General features: G+C 45.4%; 1 protein-coding gene across 1 annotated transcript in view; it reads left to right on the forward strand.

Annotated features, from left to right (window-relative positions):
* The window catches only part of CAPN11 (calpain 11), a 35,321-nt gene that overhangs the window by 12,159 nt on the left and 2,745 nt on the right, over window positions 1-20,417 (forward strand). The window contains exons 2-21 of the mRNA XM_015416927.1: window positions 2,331-2,621; window positions 7,186-7,255; window positions 9,974-10,092; window positions 10,353-10,486; window positions 10,699-10,867; window positions 11,799-11,882; window positions 11,969-12,054; window positions 12,444-12,518; window positions 13,287-13,447; window positions 13,683-13,852; window positions 13,949-13,960; window positions 14,510-14,721; window positions 15,243-15,282; window positions 15,895-15,960; window positions 16,465-16,522; window positions 16,660-16,724; window positions 17,982-18,050; window positions 18,169-18,247; window positions 18,813-18,929; window positions 19,866-19,924. Coding sequence (XP_015272413.1) covers window positions 2,376-2,621; window positions 7,186-7,255; window positions 9,974-10,092; window positions 10,353-10,486; window positions 10,699-10,867; window positions 11,799-11,882; window positions 11,969-12,054; window positions 12,444-12,518; window positions 13,287-13,447; window positions 13,683-13,852; window positions 13,949-13,960; window positions 14,510-14,721; window positions 15,243-15,282; window positions 15,895-15,960; window positions 16,465-16,522; window positions 16,660-16,724; window positions 17,982-18,050; window positions 18,169-18,247; window positions 18,813-18,929; window positions 19,866-19,924 — 2,091 coding nt within the window. The 5' untranslated portion in view covers window positions 2,331-2,375. The remainder of the gene's footprint in view (window positions 1-2,330; window positions 2,622-7,185; window positions 7,256-9,973; window positions 10,093-10,352; window positions 10,487-10,698; window positions 10,868-11,798; window positions 11,883-11,968; window positions 12,055-12,443; window positions 12,519-13,286; window positions 13,448-13,682; window positions 13,853-13,948; window positions 13,961-14,509; window positions 14,722-15,242; window positions 15,283-15,894; window positions 15,961-16,464; window positions 16,523-16,659; window positions 16,725-17,981; window positions 18,051-18,168; window positions 18,248-18,812; window positions 18,930-19,865; window positions 19,925-20,417) is intronic.

Here is a 20,417-nt window from a genome sequence, read left to right on the forward strand (position 1 = left end):
CGGAAGCAACCAGCGAACTGGCAAAGACATTGGCGGAATCCATGCGCCCTCTGTTGGACCAGATGAATAATCTCAAGCAGTAGCTGTCAACAATGAATCAATGTATCATCACCCAGCAAACACAATTGAGTGAGACACTTAAAATGATGAATCAAACAGCTGAGAAGGTGAAAGAAGTGGACGCCACTGCACAAAAGGTGAAGAAGAAAGTACAAAAGCTGGAAAAGAAGCAAATCTCCACGGAAGATCAGCTGTTACAACTACAAATGGAAAAAGCTAATTTGATTCTTCGCTTTCAGGGCCTTCCAGAGACTAAAGGAGAGAATCTGAAGGAGAAGGTGAGTGAATTATTGGTCCCAATGACAGAGATGAAGGCAGAATCTTTGCTGAGCGATATGGATGTGCCCTATAGGTCATATTCAGGATATATAAAGAAAAACAATCATGATAAGATTCTCGAAGAGATGTGTAAGGGATGCAATCTTGAAAGCGGCATCTGGAACTCCTTTGAAAGTTGGAGATAATGCTATCAGAATCCTAAAAGACATTCCATTTGAAATAAGACAAAGGAGAAAGAAGTACAAAGATTTAATTCTTTTTCTCCAGACAAACGCAATTGGATACAGATGGCTAACACCAGAAGGCATGATCTTTAAAATCAAGGATAAAAAGGAAAAGATTGACTCTGTTCAGAAAGCACGGAAATTTTTAGAGTCCAGATGGGAGAGCCAGAGGAGGAAGAAAAAGAAGGGACGGACAGTAAGTCCAGTGGCGAGCTGGACTCGGGGTCTTCCGGAGAGGACTCTCTATCAGAGAAAGGGGCAGCCACCCCTAAAAGTCCTTATAAACTGCGGAAGAGACTGGGCAAGGGGAAATGAAGGCTGAAAAACTTTGAATTGTGCCTTTGAAAAACATATACTAGATGCTTAGGGGTCTTTCGGGTTAACAGTGATAGTTAAGATATGCAAAAGATAATACTATAGTTGAATCAGTTCATAATGGGATTAGCGTGATTGAGAGATAACGTGTGCCAAGCTAACTAGATGATCTCCTCTCTTGGGTTTTTAGATAGTAGTGGGTATCTTTTCTTTATCCCTTAATGTAGTCCCCTTCCCTATTTCTGTTGTAGTTTGTAGTCTTTATAAAAATGCAATTAAAGAATCCCCTCCGGGGGGCCAAAGAAATTAAGATATAATGTTACATATCATACAAGTAGGTACATGCACACCTTAATTCAAATTTGGTATGGCCACAAGGAACTGGACAAAATTGCTTTTGAAGCCAGATCTAGTCATCCCCGACTGCATGGGATGCATGGTGCCTGTGTGCCTTTTAGGTAGAATATGGAGACAAGCTGCTCAGCAAACTTCTGCAGAGACAGCAATTCTGTTTTCTAATTGTTCTGATTATCCTTAAAAGGCTTTTGGTTCAGTGCAGATACTGTTGTGGCTCCCTTGAGAATAGAGGGAAGGCTAGTAAAAGTCTGAGAGGAGGTGTGTTTTTGTTGTTGTGGTTGTTCATTTGTTTGTTTTGTGGCTCACAGTGTCTGGGGTCAGAATGCTGAACTTTAGTGGGAGTGCAGTGCTTTGGGGAAGAGCGAGGCTAGCCAGGGTCTGGGGCTACAAATCCATGCCTGAATAAACAAAAGTTTATAGAATGCGTTAGCCACTGTTCTGGATCATTTAGAAGTCAGTGGATTTCTCAGTTGTGTTAAGCCACACTGTACATAAAGGATCACCCCACAGCCTGTTAATAGGCTCATTCATTCTAAGTCGAAAGTAAGGTGAATCAAGAAATGTTCATGACTATCTTGCCAAGGACTACAGTGTCGCCCCCCCCCCCCTTCAGCTTGCTTCAGCCTCTGATTCACTGCCTGATCAGGCAATAAATAGTAATGTGTTCTGTCAGTGTTCGTACCAAATAACTGATGGGGCTAACAGACTCTCAGGCCAAGTCAAGCCATCCTTCTGCGTTTGGGTGGTTCCTCGTGCAAATCTCTGTCTCTGCATCTTCGTTCTGGCCTACCGTTGGGCTGATGTCCTCAAAGAGTGCCACCCAGGAGAGTCAGTGTAGTGCAAGATTAGGACTCGGGAGACAAGGCTACAAATCCCTATGCTGCATTGAAGCTCACTGAGGGATCTTGGGCCACTCTCTCCCCTATCGTAATCTACCTTCTGGGGTTGTTATAAGGATAAAATGAACCATGGAGTCTGTCCTCCACTCCTTGGAGGAAGGGCAGTATAAATATGTGCTAGGTACTTTTATTTCCCTTCTCTGTTCTAGGCAATCTGTGGGCCATTTTTTCACACTGTGTTTATTTCTGATTCCAGGAGAACTGCTGAGGCTTCTGTTGCCAGTGTCCAGCTGGCCATACCATGATTACTTTTGGAGGGATTGCTGCCACACTGGAGAGGAACCGTCTGCGGGCAGAAGGCGTGGGTGACCACCACAATGCCGTTAAATACCTTGGTCAGGATTATGAGTCTCTGAAGCAGGAGTGCCTGGAAAATGGCACTTTATTTGAAGACCCCCAATTTCCTGCCGTTCCCTCAGTTCTTGGCTTCAAGGAACTGGGACCCAGTTCTGGCAAAACCCGTGGAGTGCGCTGGATGCGCCCATCAGTGAGTATCTGGCCCTCTGCTTGTGGGAGCCCTTAGAAGGCCACTCTGGTTAATTATTCTTTCTTGTAATAGCTCCTATTCGCAGCTTTCATTGAAAGCCTCTTACCAGATGCTAGCATATCACTTTCTATCTTCTAATTAATGCCTCTTTTGTACTGGAGCCTCAGTTTGCTCTCTAGAGGAAATCTCAGTGGACAGTTGAATCTAGCCAAATTCCTATCTGAGCTTGTGAAAGGATGCCATGCCCAAAGTGCAGGGTAAAGATGCGAGCCACTTTCTGCACGACAGAACCCTCTAGCGTCCTAGAAACATCCTGTACTACTAAACCAAGTTCATGACCCCCCCATACTTTGGACTGGTTAAGACAGGTGTATGCCCTGTGCCTTGGGAGATGTAAGTAGATAGCAACACTTTTTATCTTGCTGTAGTGAACTCAGCTGAGCCATTGCCTGTCATTCCCCGTTTGTGAGAAGGAGCTGGTACTGCTGGGTTACAAGGCTGTATGCTGGGAAAACATGACTTTTGTGAGAATAGTGAAGAGGCTTTTAGAAGGGATCAAGACTTTTTGGATTGCAGAGCGATGTTTGCCTTTGAGCTTGTTCCTGTGTCAGCATATCTACTCAACTTGCATATCTGTAGCCAAACTACTTGTAACTACACTGGATACCTCCTCACCTTCCAGGGCTTCCCCGGATTCTGTTGCATTCTGAGAATGGAAAACATGCAACAATAACTGTATAGCTGTTGTGACTTGTTGCCATGGTTATTTAGGTGAATGATCATGTCTTGCTAATTTCCTAATGGTTATGACTTTCTAGACAGGCCTTGCTGAGTCACGGGCATGGCATGTATGCCTCTCCCGAGCTGCCTCTCTTCTGGTCCAGGCTACAGTGTACTCGGCCTTGTACTAAATACCTCATGTATCTTTGCTTTGGGCCAGTTCTCCCCCATTGGTCCTTGTAATGTATTCGGTTGTAGCAAGGCCTTTGTGGGGATAGAAAATATCCATCCTTTGTCCCCAGTGCTTAATTCTTTCCTGTTCTTTTCTCACGGAAGTTCTGTTTATATACTTGAAAAGGTTTATAGTTTCTTCCCTCTGCTGGATGCTATTAGTGGTGCAAGCACTGATTTTTATGACAAAAAGGACCAAAATTACATTGAGCTTAAAGTGGAAATTAAGGACTGCTTCTTGTAATACGTTTTTCCTGTCTGTGTGATCTCCTTTAAGACTTGAGCTCCCTATACCTGGATGTACATATGGTGGTGGTGGCTGGGAGCATTGTCATAATCAGTTTAGGCTAATTTATCGTCATTTCCTAGAGAAGAATTACCCAAAGTAATTCATGCCTTGATCAATGCTCCCTCTAAGCTCCACAGTGTTGTGAGCAGAAATTCTCCCTTTTGAGCAAAAAAAGCTAGTAGCATTAAAGTTCTGAGCAAGTCTACATTTGACTATTGCGTAAATTAGTTTTTTAGAAGATTACTTCCATAACCTTGTAAAAATCCCATAATAAATTATTTTAAATTACATTTAATCTATATTTTAACAATAATTTAAACATTGTAAGAGAAAACAGAATCAAGTAAAATTTTACCCACACCTTTCCACTATATTGGTAGACCTGGCCTCGGACCGTTGCCTTGTGCTGAGCCTTAGAAAACATACCAGCACTTGGGGGGGGGGGCTTGCAGTCTACTTTGGTTTTTTAGTGAAATATGACAACCAGCATTACAGGTCAAGTATAAAAGAGGTGGAACAATCACTGTCAGAACCCTGCCTAACCTAACAAACAGGAAGTTGCTTAAATGGTATCAACCTGCCCAAACTACTTATTTATTCAAATATTTATATCCCAATTTTCCCTGTGACACAAGGCAGCTTCCAAATCATACTGAAAAGCATGATAGGGGTGTGCAAAAAAAAAAAAGAAATTAATTTTTCCCGGCTTCATTGTAACCTATGGGGACCAGTATAGTCAATGGGCCCCATAGGCTATAATCGATAATCAATATGGGGGTATTTGGGGTTCTGGGGGGGGCTATTGTTTTTTTAGGTAGAGGCACCAAATTTGCAGCATATTTATTTATTTGCTTATTTAATTTATACCCTGCCCTCCCTGCGAGCAGGCTGAGGGCGGCTTACGTAATTGGTCTATAATGACCATTAATTCACATAAAACCAGTTTAAAATTTCAAATACAGTAAAACATAAACTCATTAAGTGCTAGTGCTGATACATTGGGTACATAAGATGGCAAGCTCGAAATACCATACAACCAAACAGTTTGCCACTCAATGGTCTTCCTGAGCACAGTTGTGGAGGCCAGATGTTAAAACTATGGGCCAGCTCGTTGGTAGTAGTGGGGGCAGCTCCTAGTTGAAAGCCTGGTGGAAGAGCTCTGTCTTGCAGGCCCTGCGGAACTGCACAAGATCTCACAGGGCCCTGATCTCCAGGAGTTCGTTCCACCTGTATGGAGCTGCCACCGAGAAAGCCCTGGCCCTAGTGGTGGCAAGCCTGTCAGTTCTGGGACCCCGACCTCAGTGCTCTCTGGGGTATATATAGGGAAAGGTATGTCGGACCCTGGCCATATAGGGCTTCTTAAAGGTAAGCACCAGCACCTTGAAGTGAATTCGGTATGCTATTGGCAGCCAATGCAGCGCCTTCAGCACAGGCTGGATGTGCTCCCATCTGGGAAGGCCCATCAAAAGCCTGGCCGCGGCATTCTGCACTAGCTGCAGCTTCCAAATTTGCAACAGGGGCAGCCCCATGTAGAGAGCGTTACAGTAGTCTAGTCTCGAGGTGACTGTCGCATGGATCACCATAGCTAGGTCGTAGCAGTTGAGGAAGGGAACTAACTGCCTGATCAGCCGAAGATGATAAAAGGCCAACCTGGCAGTGGGTGCCACCTGGGCCTCCATTTTTAAGGAGGAATCCAGAAGCATTCCCAAACTCATAACCTCCGGTGCTGGCACCAATGGCGCCCCGCCGAAGGTCGGGAGTAGGGTCCCTCCTCCCAAACTGCTCCAACTCATAGCTGCTGGTGCCTCTCCTCAACCCCCCCCCCCCCCAAGTTTTTTTTAAAAAATGGACCAGGGGGTCATTGAAGGGGGAAAATGCCTTGTGGGCTGAAACAGAAATCCCTGCACTGCCTGTTAAAATTTTGTGTGCCAGTGCCCCCTAGCACAGAGGGAATTATGGCCCTTTATTACATCTAGACTACTGTAACATGCTCTTTGTGGAGCTGCATTTGCAAAGTGTCTGGAAACTGTTCTGTATCATTTTGGTTGGTTTTGTTGCATGGATTTTGTTTTGGGATTTTTCTTTGCACCCACATGGCTATCTGGGACTGCTATAAATGATAACTGGTTCTAGCCAGGTGGATTTACTATGCCAATCATTGGCTGCAAATTTGTTTCCAGGCTCTGTTTAAGCACTGGTTTTAACAGTCAAAGCCCCTAAGTAGACCTGGGCCCAGGATGCTTTTAAGGGACCACTTCTTTCCATCTGAACCTATCCACTTGCTGAGATCTTCCTCTTTGGTCCTTACCTAGGTGCCCACACCCATTTGAGGCTCAGTGGGCAGCCACAAAAGAGAAGGGTATTCTAAATGGTAGTGCCAAGACTATGATAAACTCCCTTCTTAGGGAGATTTGTCTTGCCTCTTTTCTTAAGATTTGCCGTTAGATTAAAGTTGAGCTTTTTAAGGAGAGTTCATGGAGCCCTTGGTGAGCTTTGGTATTTATCAATATTTCCCCGTGTTTTTAATCTATTCGGTTTTATTATTTGTGCTAAATTTCTGTTGATGTTTAAATATTGGTAGTTTTATCATTATGGCTTTTAACTTGTATAAATAATTTAACAAATATTTGTGTGCAAACGAAGAGAATGAGCTATTACATCCCTGAGCCCATTATGGCTTTTCAAGTAGTTCTTGGCTGCGTTTGGCATGAGGTTTACCAAATGATTTACAGCAAGTGTTGATCTGGAGCACAATGCGCACCGTTCAGTGTGGCATTGAAGCACCAAAAATAAAAAGCAAGAGATGCTCTAATGTACATGTGCCCTATCTTGGCTACTTATGCCATGAGTGTTAAATTTTGATCCTTAGCTTTTTTTTGGGGGGGGGGTGTTAATATGAATCAATTTTTTTAGGTTTAATCAGCCCTTTCACATTTGGCAGCCTGAAGAGAGGTCCTAAACACATAATCTGCATATTGTATCCAGATCTCCCACAGACGTTAACATAAACACAAATAAAATTGCAATAATTCAGAGATTGGGGGGGTTGGATTTTTTTTTTTTAAGTAGCAGAAGAAGAAGCCCTCTGAAATACTTCGGCCATTCCCTCAGCTAAGGAAAGATAGCAATCACTGGAGAAGACTCAAGACAGATATATATAGAAGAGAAATATAGCAGAGAATAATCCCAAGTTTAAGCAAGAAAAAAATGGATCAGTGACACATTTAATACTCAGGCAACCAGGGTATGTTTTTGTGTTCCCAGTACACCTTTGTGAAGATGCTGAGCATCAGCACCAATAGTAATCTTTTATCCCCACTGCAGGAAATCGTGGGTGATCCTCAGTTTATTGTTGGAGGTGCTACAAGGACAGATATCTGCCAAGGAGCATTAGGTGAGTAATGTGTGTTTGTTCTGAGTCGGGGAGTAAACTGGATAGAATAAATAAAAATGAAATAGAATGGGGTTGCTTGGTAGTCTCATAGATGATCCTCACAGTAAAATACAAATATTTCCAGGTAATCCCAAACCTTGCTATCCATTCCTGTGAATTCCTTTGTGTGTCCAGGGCCAAATCCAACAGGCAATACTGTGGCTGCCTAAAATTCCAAAGGTTTCAGTTGAACTAGGACAGTTTTCAAACAGAAGCCCAAATGACCCAACTAACAGACTCCCAGAACCTTATAATCTGTGTCTATGACTCACTCTCAGTGTCTTCTGAGTACATTACTTTCTCCTCTCACTTCATACACAGGGTTTGTTATTTTATTCTGGTTTTCACTGGAAATTTTAAAAAACTGTTACTGTAAGCTGCTTTGAACCACGAGGGAAGGCGGAGTATAGTGGTGGGAGAAGGAAGTGGGGAGGAGAGGCATTCATGAAAAAGGCACTAACTGGCAGAGATATTTGGTGCTTTCACTGCTGTGTTTGCAACACCGTTGCTGTTCCACATATGCCTGATGAGCTATTCTGTACATACTGCAACGGTCAGCATGTCCATTGGCAGAGGTCCCTTGTGAATTGCAGGAGACAGGAACTCACAGAAGTCTCAAATTGGAGCAACTGCAAATGAAGGCTTGTTCTCTGGAACATGAGCCAGGAGACTGGACTGATGATGGTTTGGGTGATGGAGAAAAGAGGACATGTCAGATTTTCCTCTGTTATGATTGTGTGAGCCTAAAACCTTGTATACCCAGTTGAAATCAGAATTTTGTTTCTCCTTATGTTCCCTGTGCTATATGAGTTCAAAAAGTTCTTCACATACAGTAAATCAGAATTGCTATTTCCACATTACAAGAAGGAAGATGAAGATGAGGCTGAAAATTGTCACCTAATAAGCTCGTAACTGTGGTAAAAAAAAACCTTCCCAGTTTACAGTCTCAAGCACAAACTAGACATGAGACATCAATGATTTTATTTATTTTTAGTATAAAGCACCTGGGTGGGGCTGCTAATCTAATTAGGAAAGCAGTACATATTTTACCCTCCAACATGGTTTACTTAATCTAAATCATGCTCCTGAAGCTATGGGGAAAAAATATACTCGTCATTCTCCCCTCCCCACCCCCAGTAGCATTGCAGGGGTGGCTTGGTTTAGGGGAAATAATAATGTTAAGTATCCACTCTTGAGAGTCCCTTGGACTGCAAGAAGATCAAATCAGTCAATCCTAAAAGAAATCAACCCTGACTGTTCCCTGGAAGGCCAGATAATGAAGCTGAAGCTCAAATACTTTGGCCACCAAATGAGAAGGGAGCACTCACTGGAGAAGACCCTGATGCTGGGAAAGATTGAAGGTCAAAGAAGACGGGGACGGCAAAGGATGAGATGGTTAGACAGTGTCATAGATGCAACAAACATGAAATTGAGCAAACTTCAGAGGACGGCGGAAGACAGGAAGGCCTAGCGAGATCTTGTCCATGGGGTCGCGAAGAGTCGGACTCGACTGTGCGACTGAACAACAACAAAAATCCCCACCTCCCTTTTCAGTCAAGCAGCATATAACCCACGGAAGATCTTTGTCACTTTTTAAGAGTTGCAAATCCAGGTGTACTACCCTGACTGAGCAAAATTGTCCCCGTGGATCATCTGTTTTCCACAAGAGCTTTGAAATGAATGAAAGCCCCGTGAATATGAGGATCTTCAGGGTAGTGCCCAGGCAGAAGCAGCATTATCTAGCTGTCCTCTACCAGAGCCAGGGCTTTTTCGGTCCTGGCTCCGACTTGGCGGAACTCTCTGCCAAACACCACCAGGGCCTTGTGGGACTTAATGCAATTCCGCAGAGCCTGTAAGGCAGAGATGTTCCACCAGGCTTTTGGTTGGGGGCAGCAATGGTTTCCCTCATGGCTGGCACCCTCCCCTTTTCTTCCATCTTTTTCATTTCTGCCCCCTCCTTACCCTGCCCATGAGGCGGCAACACAGTCCAGAACGGGCTTAAGTTCAAATCAGTGAAGCCATCTGGAGATCATATTAAGAATGGAAAGAATGACTTCTGTATTCATTTTAATAATGTTACGTTTGCTATTTTTAACTCCTGTTGTACATCGCCCCAGAGCCTTGTGTATTCAGGGATTGGGCGATCCATAAATTTAAAGTAAAAATAAATCAATTTAGAGTTTGGGTTTGGTGACTATGGGACTGCCTATCCCCTGGGTTCTTTTCTTCTAGTACCACCAGGTTTTATCATGATATCCCTGTTTCTTGATTATCTTCCCTTTTTTCAGTTTCTTCTCCTACTGAGCTCTTCAGATATCGGGACCAAATAGGTTTAGAACATTAAAAAATATAAGAAAGTTTGATAAATGAATGAAAAGAATGCACATGGCCTGTTCAAACATCCAGGCTGAACTAGGGTACAACCAAAAGGTGAAAACACACATTCCCTTTTCCTACACTCAGAACTTATCCTAAACAATGTTTAATTAGGACAGGCTAGCTTTACTTGAAGCCAGGTGCTATTTTCCAGCTGGGTTCCTGCTCAAGGACAGACTGCAGTCACAGTTGAAATATTGGGGGAAATTCGGGGATGGAGGATGTATTTCCGTAGAAGCCTAGCTTGGAAATGTGGATATAACAACCCAAATCTAATGGGGAGTAACTTCCTTGCCCCTTCAGGTGACTGCTGGTTGCTGGCTGCTATTGGCTCCCTGACTCTTAATGAGGAGCTCTTGCACCGTGTTGTACCTCATGGACAGAGCTTTCAGGAGAACTATGCTGGAATCTTTCACTTCCAGGTAAGGCCAAGGGGAAGGTGGCTCATCACTCACATGAAGAGGTTCTCCACAGTGATTTGAAATCAACCTCCTTTCTCTTGGCAGGTGGGACACTAAGCTATGCCAAGTCTAAAACCAAATAAAGATAATCTTGGGTTCAAGGGATGCGTGCTATATTCAAATGTTTCCCCCTTCTCTCTCTCTCTCTTTCTCCTGTTTTAACCTGCCCCATCATCACAGCTTAGCCACACCTCATTGTTCCTCCCATTACTTTTCACCAGATCTGGCAGTTTGGCGAATGGGTGGATGTGGTGGTAGATGATCGGCTACCAACCAAGGATGGAGAGCTGGTATTTGTGCACTCTGCAGAATGTCAAGAGTTCTGGAGTGCTCTGCTGGAAAAGGCCTATGCCAAGTGAGTGCTGTCTTGGTGGGGATTATGTAGGGGACTAAGAGGTGCCCCCCCCCCATCATTCACACATTTTCTTTAGCAAGCAGGCCCTGTTATGGCTTTGTTTCTGCTCTCCTTTAATTCACTTCCTCCCTCTCCCTGAGATTGACCTCCTGGTATTCAGCGGGTAGGGTTTAAAGATACCCTACTAACCTTCAGTTTTGTCTTATGCACAGGTTGAATGGTTCTTATGAGGCCCTGTCTGGGGGCAGCACCACTGAGGGCTTTGAGGACTTCACGGGTGGTGTGGCAGAAATGTACGACCTCAAGCGGCCCCCTGGCAACCTGTCCAAGGTCATTTGCAAGGCTCTTGAGAGAGGATCCCTGCTTGGCTGCTCCATTGATGTAAGGAGGGTCCCAGAGGAGGGGTAATGTTTGAAATGCTTCAGATCTAGAGTGGCTCCCCTTGTTTGGGTCTGATTTTGCTAGTCTGGTATGAGATTCAGTCCGTGGAGGAAGGCCAAGGCATAGCAGTAGAACACACTCAAGGATTAACTGAAGATGTGAGGCAAAAAGGGTTAGGCTGTGGCATTCTGTTTTTCATGGTAAACAATATTTTATTTTTTGACTGGTGTGGAAATGCACACTACAGACCTTTCTGATTCAAGAAAATGCAGTGCTGATTCCATTTCATATTCAAGCAGAGCTTACAGAAATAAGAAAAGTATTGGGGGAAATAGCTATCTGCCAAAAAATCAGGTAGCATACTAACTCCCCCACTTTGACAGATCATGTGTTGCAAGGTTTTTCAAAACATATCTCAGGTTGTCTTTCAGTTAATGTTACTAGTTGTGTAACCATTTCTTGTCTGTTTCCATATGGGCATTTGTAAAATGTAAGTAGGTGACATATGACACTGGAGGTTGTTTCCAGTGTCTGATGCTGTAAACAAGAGGGGAGTTTATGGTTTCAGATTGCCAGGGAGAAGAATGTCCCAAACCTGGTGCCCAAATATTGTTTTTTCCCCTCCCTATCTCCCTTTTAATTGTGTGTGTTGGGAAGCGAGAGGCATTGAGAGCTGGGTGTTATCAAAGCTATTGTTTCCTTCCGAGCCTTTCTGTTGGGTTTGGAGCCCTTTCCTAATTTCCTTATGGGAATACCCCATTAGTTTTGGCAAAGCTGTGGGCTGTTGCTAGTCTGTTCTTGGCAGCCATTTGAATTGTCCCGTACACTATTTTCCCTTCTCTGAGAGCCAAGAAATCTGTAACGGAAGGTTGATTATGATGAAAGAGAGCCGTAAGCCTGTTCACTAATGCTGTGTGTCCTCTGTCCTCAGATCACAAGTGCATTTGACATGGAAGCAGTTACCTTCAAGAAGCTAGTCAAGGGTCATGCTTATTCAGTCACAGGATTTAGGGATGTGAGTTTCTCTTGATGGGGTGAGAAGACGTGGGGGTGGGTGGGTTTTTGAGGTCTGCAGGCCATCTAACTGCTGCTCTTTGACAGGTGGAGTATCGTGGCCGCCAGGAACAGCTCATCCGCATAAGGAATCCCTGGGGACAGGTGGAGTGGACCGGAGCTTGGAGCGACAGGTGGGTTTGTTATGGCATTGTAGTAGTATTATAATGGGCCGATCTACCACAGCTGAGAGGGATCTCATCCGGTAAGGGTCTTGGGTTCGTGTGTGTGTTTATCTCTGGATAAAGCTGGTATTTGTGTGTGTGAATGAGCATTCACAGGTTGAATTGATACACAAGTTCTGACGCATCATTTATCAGTGGAATCAGTCCACATATTCAGCTATGAATCATCAAGAGATGTACATACCTTTGTGACCTGGCACTTTGCATTTCTTTAGAGGTGATGTTCCAGAACAAAATCTGAAAAGCAGCATGTGTGTGGGGGGGGACTGAAATATAACTGGGTCCTGTGTTGTCTTGTCTCACTGCTGCTGTGCTTCCACCTTAGCTCTTCCGAAAAGCTCGTCCGAGTCGAATGAAGTGGACCCCGATCAGAGGGAGGACCTTCAGCTAAAAATGGAGGACGGTGAATTTTGGTGAGTGAATGAGTGGCGACTTCTGAGGCGTGTGTGTGTTAAGGGCCATCAAGTCACTTCCGACTTATGGCAACCCAGTGAAATAACGTTCTCCAAAAACTTCCCATCGTTAGCAGTCATTCTCAGGTCTTGCAAACCGAGGGCCCTCGTGGCTTCCTTGATTGAGTCAACCCATCTCATGTTGGGTCTTCTCTTTTCCTGCTGCCTTCAGCCTTTCCCGAGCATGATTGTCTTTTCCAGGGGCTCTGAGGTACACGCCACCATTCATTCTCAGTGCACATGCTCGTATCCTGACTGTGACCTGCTGGTTGTTAATGCTGTGGAGGGGCAAACTGGGAAGCCAGAATGGCCCTGGAAAGAGGGCTCACCCCATATGGAGGGAGGGAAGGAAGGAGGAGGAGCAGTTGTGAAAGCAAAGGCCACGAGTAGGTGCCTAACGGTCTTGCATTGGCAGTAGCTCAAACTCATCTCACATGCGCCTGGATCAGAAGAGTCTCTTGCCTGAAGCTGGGCTGGTGCTCCCATCCCCCCCCCCCGAGACTTTTCCTGGTGGCCTTAATGGTGAATCTACTCTGACTCTGGGGGGGTATAGTCAGGAGTACTCAATGCCAATTCGTTGCCACTTGAGTTCCCATCTCATGGGGTGGTTAAATAATAGCAGTGGGGGTGAGTATTTTCTCTTGGCTTGAAAGTTCTCTGAGCAGTCGCACAGTGACATTCAGCTGACCATGTCTCTCTCCAGCCTCACTGCTGCTTCTGTCCCCGCAGGATGTCTTTCCGAGACTTCATGCGGGAGTTCTCTAGGCTGGAGATCTGTAACCTCTCTCCAGATGCTCTGACTAAGGATGACCTGAGCAAATGGCACACCACTCTGTTTGAGGGCAGCTGGCGCCGGGGCAGTACAGCTGGGGGCTGCAGGAACCATCCAGGTAATTCCGGTCCTCTGTGCCGCGTCCAATCTCTGGTCTGTCTTGGTGGTGAATTGCTAGTGCAGAACTCAGTGTTGCATCTTTCTGTCTGTGTGAATGTGACATCAGATTGTATCTGCAGCCTGCTGAGGTTCCATTTCAGATACCTGGACCATTGTAGAAACAAAGCGCCTGCTTGTGTGACCTGAGATTGAGGAGCACCATGCATCACCTTAGTCTCTTTTTCTCCCTGCAGCCACATTCTGGGTTAATCCACAGTTCAAAATCAAGCTCTTGGAAGAGGATGATGACCCAGGTGATGATGAGCTAGCCTGCACCTTCTTAGTGGCCTTGATGCAAAAACACCGGCGAAAAGAGCGCCAAGTTGGAGGAGATATGCACACCATTGGCTTTGCCGTCTACGAGGTAATCCCATGAGGTCTCCTGGTGGTCTTCTGAGCAACACAGTTTAACCAGGAATTAATTCCTAATATTTTCTTTCTTTTCTCTCTCTCGTCACAGGTTCCCGAAGAGGTATGTCCTGAGTCATGAAAAATTATTACTGACTTTTGTATGGAGATGGAAATCTCCAAGCTGACTTGAAGAGGTTGAGCCAAAAACATTTCTCATTCTGGAAGGAGTCCTGAAATTGTGCTTTCCTCTTGCTTTGAGTGTAAATAGAGTTCCAGTACATATCCAGATCTCTTGGGTGCAAAGGAAGTCAGAGAAAAGCCCAAATGTTTCACCAAAGATACCTGCCCTGTTTGACTCAAATAATTTGTACAAAACGAGAAAATGTACACATCTCCTTATTTTTCATATTTCTGTTTTCAGGGTTCAGGTTTGTGATTTTGGTGGGAGAGATGCATGTCTCTGTGTGTGTATTTTTGTAAGAAGATGCCTGTCTGCAACTGTGTCATAGACAGTCAAAGAAGCATTTTTTATTCCAGGGACCTGCCCTTCTTGTTTGAGCTTTACTTCTCTGTTCTTTGAGTGAATGTTTTTGTACACTTCAGGCCTCATCATGTGGAGTCCTGTCCATCTGCACAGTTGTATAGTACACTTGGTCTGTTTGTCTCCCAGTTCCAGGGCTGCCAGAGTGTCCACTTGAAGAAGGATTTCTTCCTGAGGAACCAGTCTCAGGCACGCTCAGAGACCTTTATCAACCTGCGGGAGGTGAGCAACCACATCCGCCTGCCACCTGGCGAGTACATCATAGTGCCCTCTACGTTTGAACCCAACAAAGAAGCAGATTTTGTCCTGCGGGTCTTCACTGAGAAGCAGTCAGACACACAGTAAGTCCGTCCACTGTACCAGTATTATGGTAAATGTTGTTGTTGTTAGCCATTCAGTCGTGTCCGACTCTTGGCGATTCTATGGGCCGGTTCTCTCCATGTTTTCTGATCTTGTAGTGTTTCTTTGAGTCATTCCATGCTCAGGCTGGTATCAACTTTTATGGAGTCTAGCCACCATGTTTCCTTTTGCCACTAACCAATCCAAACATCTACCAGGATCTATCAAACAATCTACCATGAAGTGCGCTTCTTCCTGCATCCATTGGGGTGGTTAGAATAATTCCAGAAGATATCTATGCTAAGAGATGGGGAAACTAATTCAGGCTTTTGATGCTGGAGGCTTGTGACTTAGTTGAGCCACTCAGTGCTATCATCCCTGTAGTGACTTTACATGTTTTGCTGACACTTTGGCAAGCTTCTGTATGTGACAGCAAAGCACATCTCTGCTAAACCCTCTTCCCTTTTCTAAAAGTTTTTCCTGTATTAAGAGTCTTTGCTTACAGTGTGCTTTGCTTCTTTAGGGAGCTGGATGAGGAGATCTCAGCAGATTTGCCAGATGAGGTAAGGGCTCCAAACAAAACCCAGGAGGAATGTTACTAAAGGGTTGCACTTTTCTGCTATGCTGCATTTATTAAGACATCTGTGTGCAGATATTTTAAAGAAACTAGTGTCCGGGTGGTCCATGTCCTAAGAGTATGTCCTTAGGAATGAAAGTGGCCGTGACTGAATGGTTGAATACACGTTTTGCCAGGTTCAGTCCCTGGCATTGCCAGTTAAAGGCTCTGCATTAGGTGCTGGGAAAGATTGTTCTTTGCTTGGAAACCTGGTGAATTGTTGCCAGTCAGTACAGAGCTAGATTGATAGCGGTCTTACAATGGCTCTCTTCCTGGTTCCCTTGGCCACAAATTTGCCTCCTTTCCCTCTAAATTCTAAGGAACAATGGTTCAGAAAAGCTTTACTGGTTAAAGTGGACTGGGATGAAAGATACAGGTGTGGACAGAACTGAGGGGAGGAGGAAACCAGCTGCTGGACAAAAGGAAGGATAGGTAATTCAGTGGTTATTAATGACAGGAGAGTAACGAACTGCTTTTGGTCCAAGTTTTTGAAACTCAGAAAGTTATATAGTCTGAAATGCATCATTTAACCTGCTGCTTCTGGTTTGTGTCTCCTCAGGAAGAAGTTTCTGAGGATGATGTGGATGAAAACTTCCGGAACATGTTCCGGCAGCTTGCAGGAGAGGTAAGTGCTGCGACTGCACATTTCTGTGAATTTCCCTCCCTCCTTCCCTGTGGTGGCAACAGTTGAGTATGCTGAGTAGGTAAAAGAGCAGCCGATGGCTCTGAGACTGTGAAAGTGAGCAAGAGTCAGTGAGGAGTTGGCCATTAGAGCAAGAGTGATGTAGTGAATGGAGTAGTAGACTTTGACCAGGAAGCTTGTTTGAAGATTTCTCCCGAGAGTACCTTCTCTCTGCTTAACCTGTCTCACAGGTTTATTGTCCTTCCCCAGAATCATCCCTTAACATTAGCGGTTCCTGAAGATATCCTTAGACATTCCCTGCAATCAGATTACTGTTCACTGAAAGCTGCGTTACACACGATGGAGGTCTTTTAGCAAACATTTGGGTTTCTGTGTCATAAATACTCAGGAGCTCCTTATTCATCCTGTATCCCATGGAGTACGTGGACCGATGCCTTTTGCTATGAACAGATAAGTAATTAAAACTCTCCTCTCCCTTCCTTCCAGGACATGGAAATCAGCGTGTTTGAGCTCCGGACTATCCTCAACAGAGTTGTTACCAGGCGTAAGGGCTTCTTCAGCTTTTCACCCCACGGTGGGGGGGGGGCAGCGTCTGCATTTTTCTCTCCACCTACCTCATTCATGTGCTAGCTTGGGTGTGTTTTCTGAAATAACTATGCCTCTCTTTCCTTCTTCTCTCAGACAAAGACCTGAAGACAGACGGGTTCAGTATGGATTCCTGCCGCAGCATGGTTAACTTGATGGACGTATCCTCTTTTCAGTGGAGGAGTGGCAGAGAAATGGGGAGGGTTTCCTAGTTAAAGAATGGGAGGGTCATAGATATGCTCAGGGGGTAGGATTTCCAGCAGAGGGCACTGCAAGTCACCTTTCCCCAGCTTGAGTGCACTGTAGGCTTGTGATGAGAGAGCTTTCTGAGGTGGTTGGGCAGTGTCCTCCACCTAGGTTCTAGGGCTCTGCCTTTGCTTATTGTATAGACAAGTTACATGCACACAAAACATGCAACTTTAAACTTGGCTGAAACACCCATCTTATTGTCAGACAAACGTACACACTTTCAGTCAGTAGTTTTGCAGGGCAGTTTGTGACAATACTGCAGGGCAGTTTGTGACAATACTGGGAAAAGCAGGAGTTATGACAATACTGGGCACAGCAAGAGTTATGAGTACACGTTATGAGTACAGAGATCCACAAATTATGGGTACAGCAATGTAGACCCAAGGGAACGACAACAAGAAGGGTACAGAAGAGCCAATAATCCAGATATGCTGCCTACCCCCAATTCAAGTTTCCAGAGAACCACTGATGCTGTAGGAGAGGTCCATCTGGATCCTTTGGAAGCAGGAAGCTATGTACAGGGAATGGAATCAGACCCTGAGTTGAATGCCAGGTGTTGTGATCTTGACAGCACTGTGCCAAGTGGTCTTGTAAACAAGCCCAGAAAAGTACATAATAGTTTTTGGTGTCTCCCCCCCCCCCACACACACACGCACACCTACAGAGAGGCTGTTGAAACAGTTCTTAAGCCAGCATGACTCCAGAGTGCTTTTCTCAGTTGTACAGAGCAACACCAAAGTGCAGCCATTTCCAAGGTGGCAGATGGGGGACCTTTAATAAGGGCTGGGTCCAAACTAAATTAGCAGTCTCCACCGATTCCCCCTTCTTGCTACGGTCCTCCCCCCTCATGTCATTCCTTAGGATCCCTGATCGCTCAAGAACAGGATTTCTTAACAATCAGTGAACTGTAGTGGGAGGGGTAGGCAGGAAAGTTCATTCCACTGATGGAGAAGTAAGTTTGGGCCCAATCCCAAGTATGCAGCACCATCTGACTATGCTTTGTCCGTGTGGATGGGGGCATCCCTGGTAAATCAAAGTGCTGTCTGGGTTACCGTGGGTGGGCTTTGAGCCAGAGCACCAGCATTCCTCATCTATTCACCACCTTCTCTCCAAGTCTTATTTTTCGAGGGTGGTGGTGGAAATCTCTCCTTGACTCTTCTGCTCTTCAGAAAGATGGCAGCGCTCGCCTGGGCATTGTGGAGTTTCAGATTTTGTGGAACAAGATCAGGAGCTGGCTGGTAAGAGGGGCATTCTTGGCTCATAAAACTCATGGGGAGGAAGAAGACTGGGAGTGGCTAAATAATGTGGAGAAAGGAAGTGGCACCTCACCAGTCTCCTTTCTCTGTCAATATGCAGAATGTCTTTCGCGAGCATGACATAGACAAGTCGGGCACGATGAGTTCCTATGAGATGCGTCTGGCTCTGGAATCAACTGGTAAGACTGGAGGGGGGAGGCCAGCAAAACAGGGCACTTTGGTGATGGTGGGATGCTGGGAGTCCTTATTGCTGAAGTGACTGGAACATTAGTGGTTGGGTCTTCTGAATTAACAGCTGTCTTGTCATCAGGGGAGGAGGCTATGATCAGGATGAAGTCCTGTCATCAGAAACTGAAGGCTGAGCCTGTCCAGTAATCCTGTCTCTCAGACTGGCTTTGCGAAAGCAGGATTTGAGTGCCTTTAAATACTTGGTCTCAGTGCCCCTCCGTAGGGCACTCTTGGAACCTGTAGTCATGTGGTTGGTAGAAATGCATTAAGAATCTTGAGATGTAAACCGTTTTGAAATCCAAATGGGACGGTCAGCAGCCTGTATGGTAAAGAGCCTGCCAGAGAAAGCACATCTGGTGGCCCTGTACCTCAATTGTCAGGGACTCCCCAAGCTGAGTTTCTGATTCCTCTCTTCGAGGCACAGTGGGCTTGTGTAGGGGTGGCTCTCGGGACCCCTACTTCTGCAGTCTAGCTTTCAGGATAGACTGGTGACCCGTTTCTTTCTCTGTCTCTCAGGCTTCAAATTGGACAACAAGCTGCACCAGGTGTTGGTGGCCCGTTACGCTGATGAGTCGCTGGGTGTGGACTTCGATAACTTTGTCTGCTGTTTAGTCAAACTGGAGACGATGTTCAGTAAGTGCCGCTGTGGCTTGGCCTGAAGAGGCAGCCCCCTAAGTGAATCCGACAGAGTGTAGCAAAGTGCCTTCAGGCAGGCAGGCACATCCTACCTGCACTTTCCTCACAAGGGTAGCCGCTGTTACGTGACGGCCACTTCACACAGTCCTCAGCTGTTCCAGAGAGACTACTGTACTGAGATGGATAAGATGGGGACTGGATAGCTGGCGATTCAGCCGGATGGGTGAACTGGCCCTAAAGCAGGAGGGGGAAGCAGAGTTGTTGCTCGGACCTGTCGGCCTCTTGAGTGTTCCGTCTGAAAGCTGCCACTTCCCTCTTGTAGCGCTCACATCAGTTTGGGTTGCGAGAGGAGGGCATCTACAGACTGCATTAAAAGGTCTCCTGCCAAAGGGTGGGGTTTGACTCTGTTTAGCTTTTGAGGTGTGATGGTATTTCCTGACCAGGAAACGGACTCTGGGTTGAAAGGGATTACCTTGGAGAGGCCTCTTTCATGGTCCCTGGTATTTATAGCACTGATGTGCATAGTCTTAGTACCAGATTCCCCCCCCCCCTCAACTGGTGTGGGATTTCCCTTATAAGGCAGGATTAATTTTAGATGTAGAAGGAACAGAGTTTGTCTTAATAACAGAGAAAATCAGATTCAAAAGAGAAGAGCTACCCCAGGTTTTGAAGGGTTACCCTTTAGAGATCTCCCAGGTCTGCCCTGCCACCCTCCAGTCCTGAGATATAAGCTTTATCCAGTTTATAGCTTACTGGCCACCCACCCCTCATGTCAAGAAAGAATCCATCATGGTTAATAGACTGCAAACTGAGTAATGTCCCCCAAAGAAGAACTGTGAGAAGGGAACTGTCTTTGAGGAGCCTTCACTGGAAATACTGTTCTTAATTACATGTGCCATTTTTGTGTGTGTGTTTTCCCTTCAAACTCTGCAGGATTCTTCCAGAGTATGGATCCTGAAGGCACTGGGGTTGCTGAGATGAATCTTGGCGAGGTAAGAAAGTGATGGCATGTTTCTGTTTGGATTAGAAGACAGCTGGTGTGAGAAAAGGGATGGAGTTGCCTTTAGTCAGGAGAAGCTTGATGAGACTGTCCCAAGTGGCAGATCTCCTGGAAAGGTTTCCGTACACCTGGATCCACATGCAGTGGCGCTCAAAGGGCGGGGGCGGGGTGGTCTCCAGCTTCCTGATGACTCACTGCTCCTGTACATTTTTTGGCAGCTGGCAATTTAATTTTTTAACTGGCATTCTTTAATTAGTTTAAAAGGAGGATGAAAAACTGATGGGCCTTGGGAGCATTGCTGTACTGGAAGAAGAAATGAAAAACCTTGTTTTTTAAGAAGTAAAAGTAAGATAGGTGTGCTCTGATAACTTCACAAGGTTCTGCCACAGTGGTTAATAAATTGCCACACTGCTGTTCAAGCAAACTGGAGGCAGGGTTTATGAACCACTTCTCTGCTGCGTTTGAATCCTCAGCAAGTCTTTTAC

This window comes from Gekko japonicus, unplaced genomic scaffold, assembly GCF_001447785.1.
Source record: "Gekko japonicus isolate JY-2015 unplaced genomic scaffold, Gekko_japonicus_V1.1 scaffold342, whole genome shotgun sequence".
In the NCBI taxonomy this organism is placed as follows: domain Eukaryota; kingdom Metazoa; phylum Chordata; class Lepidosauria; order Squamata; family Gekkonidae; genus Gekko; species Gekko japonicus.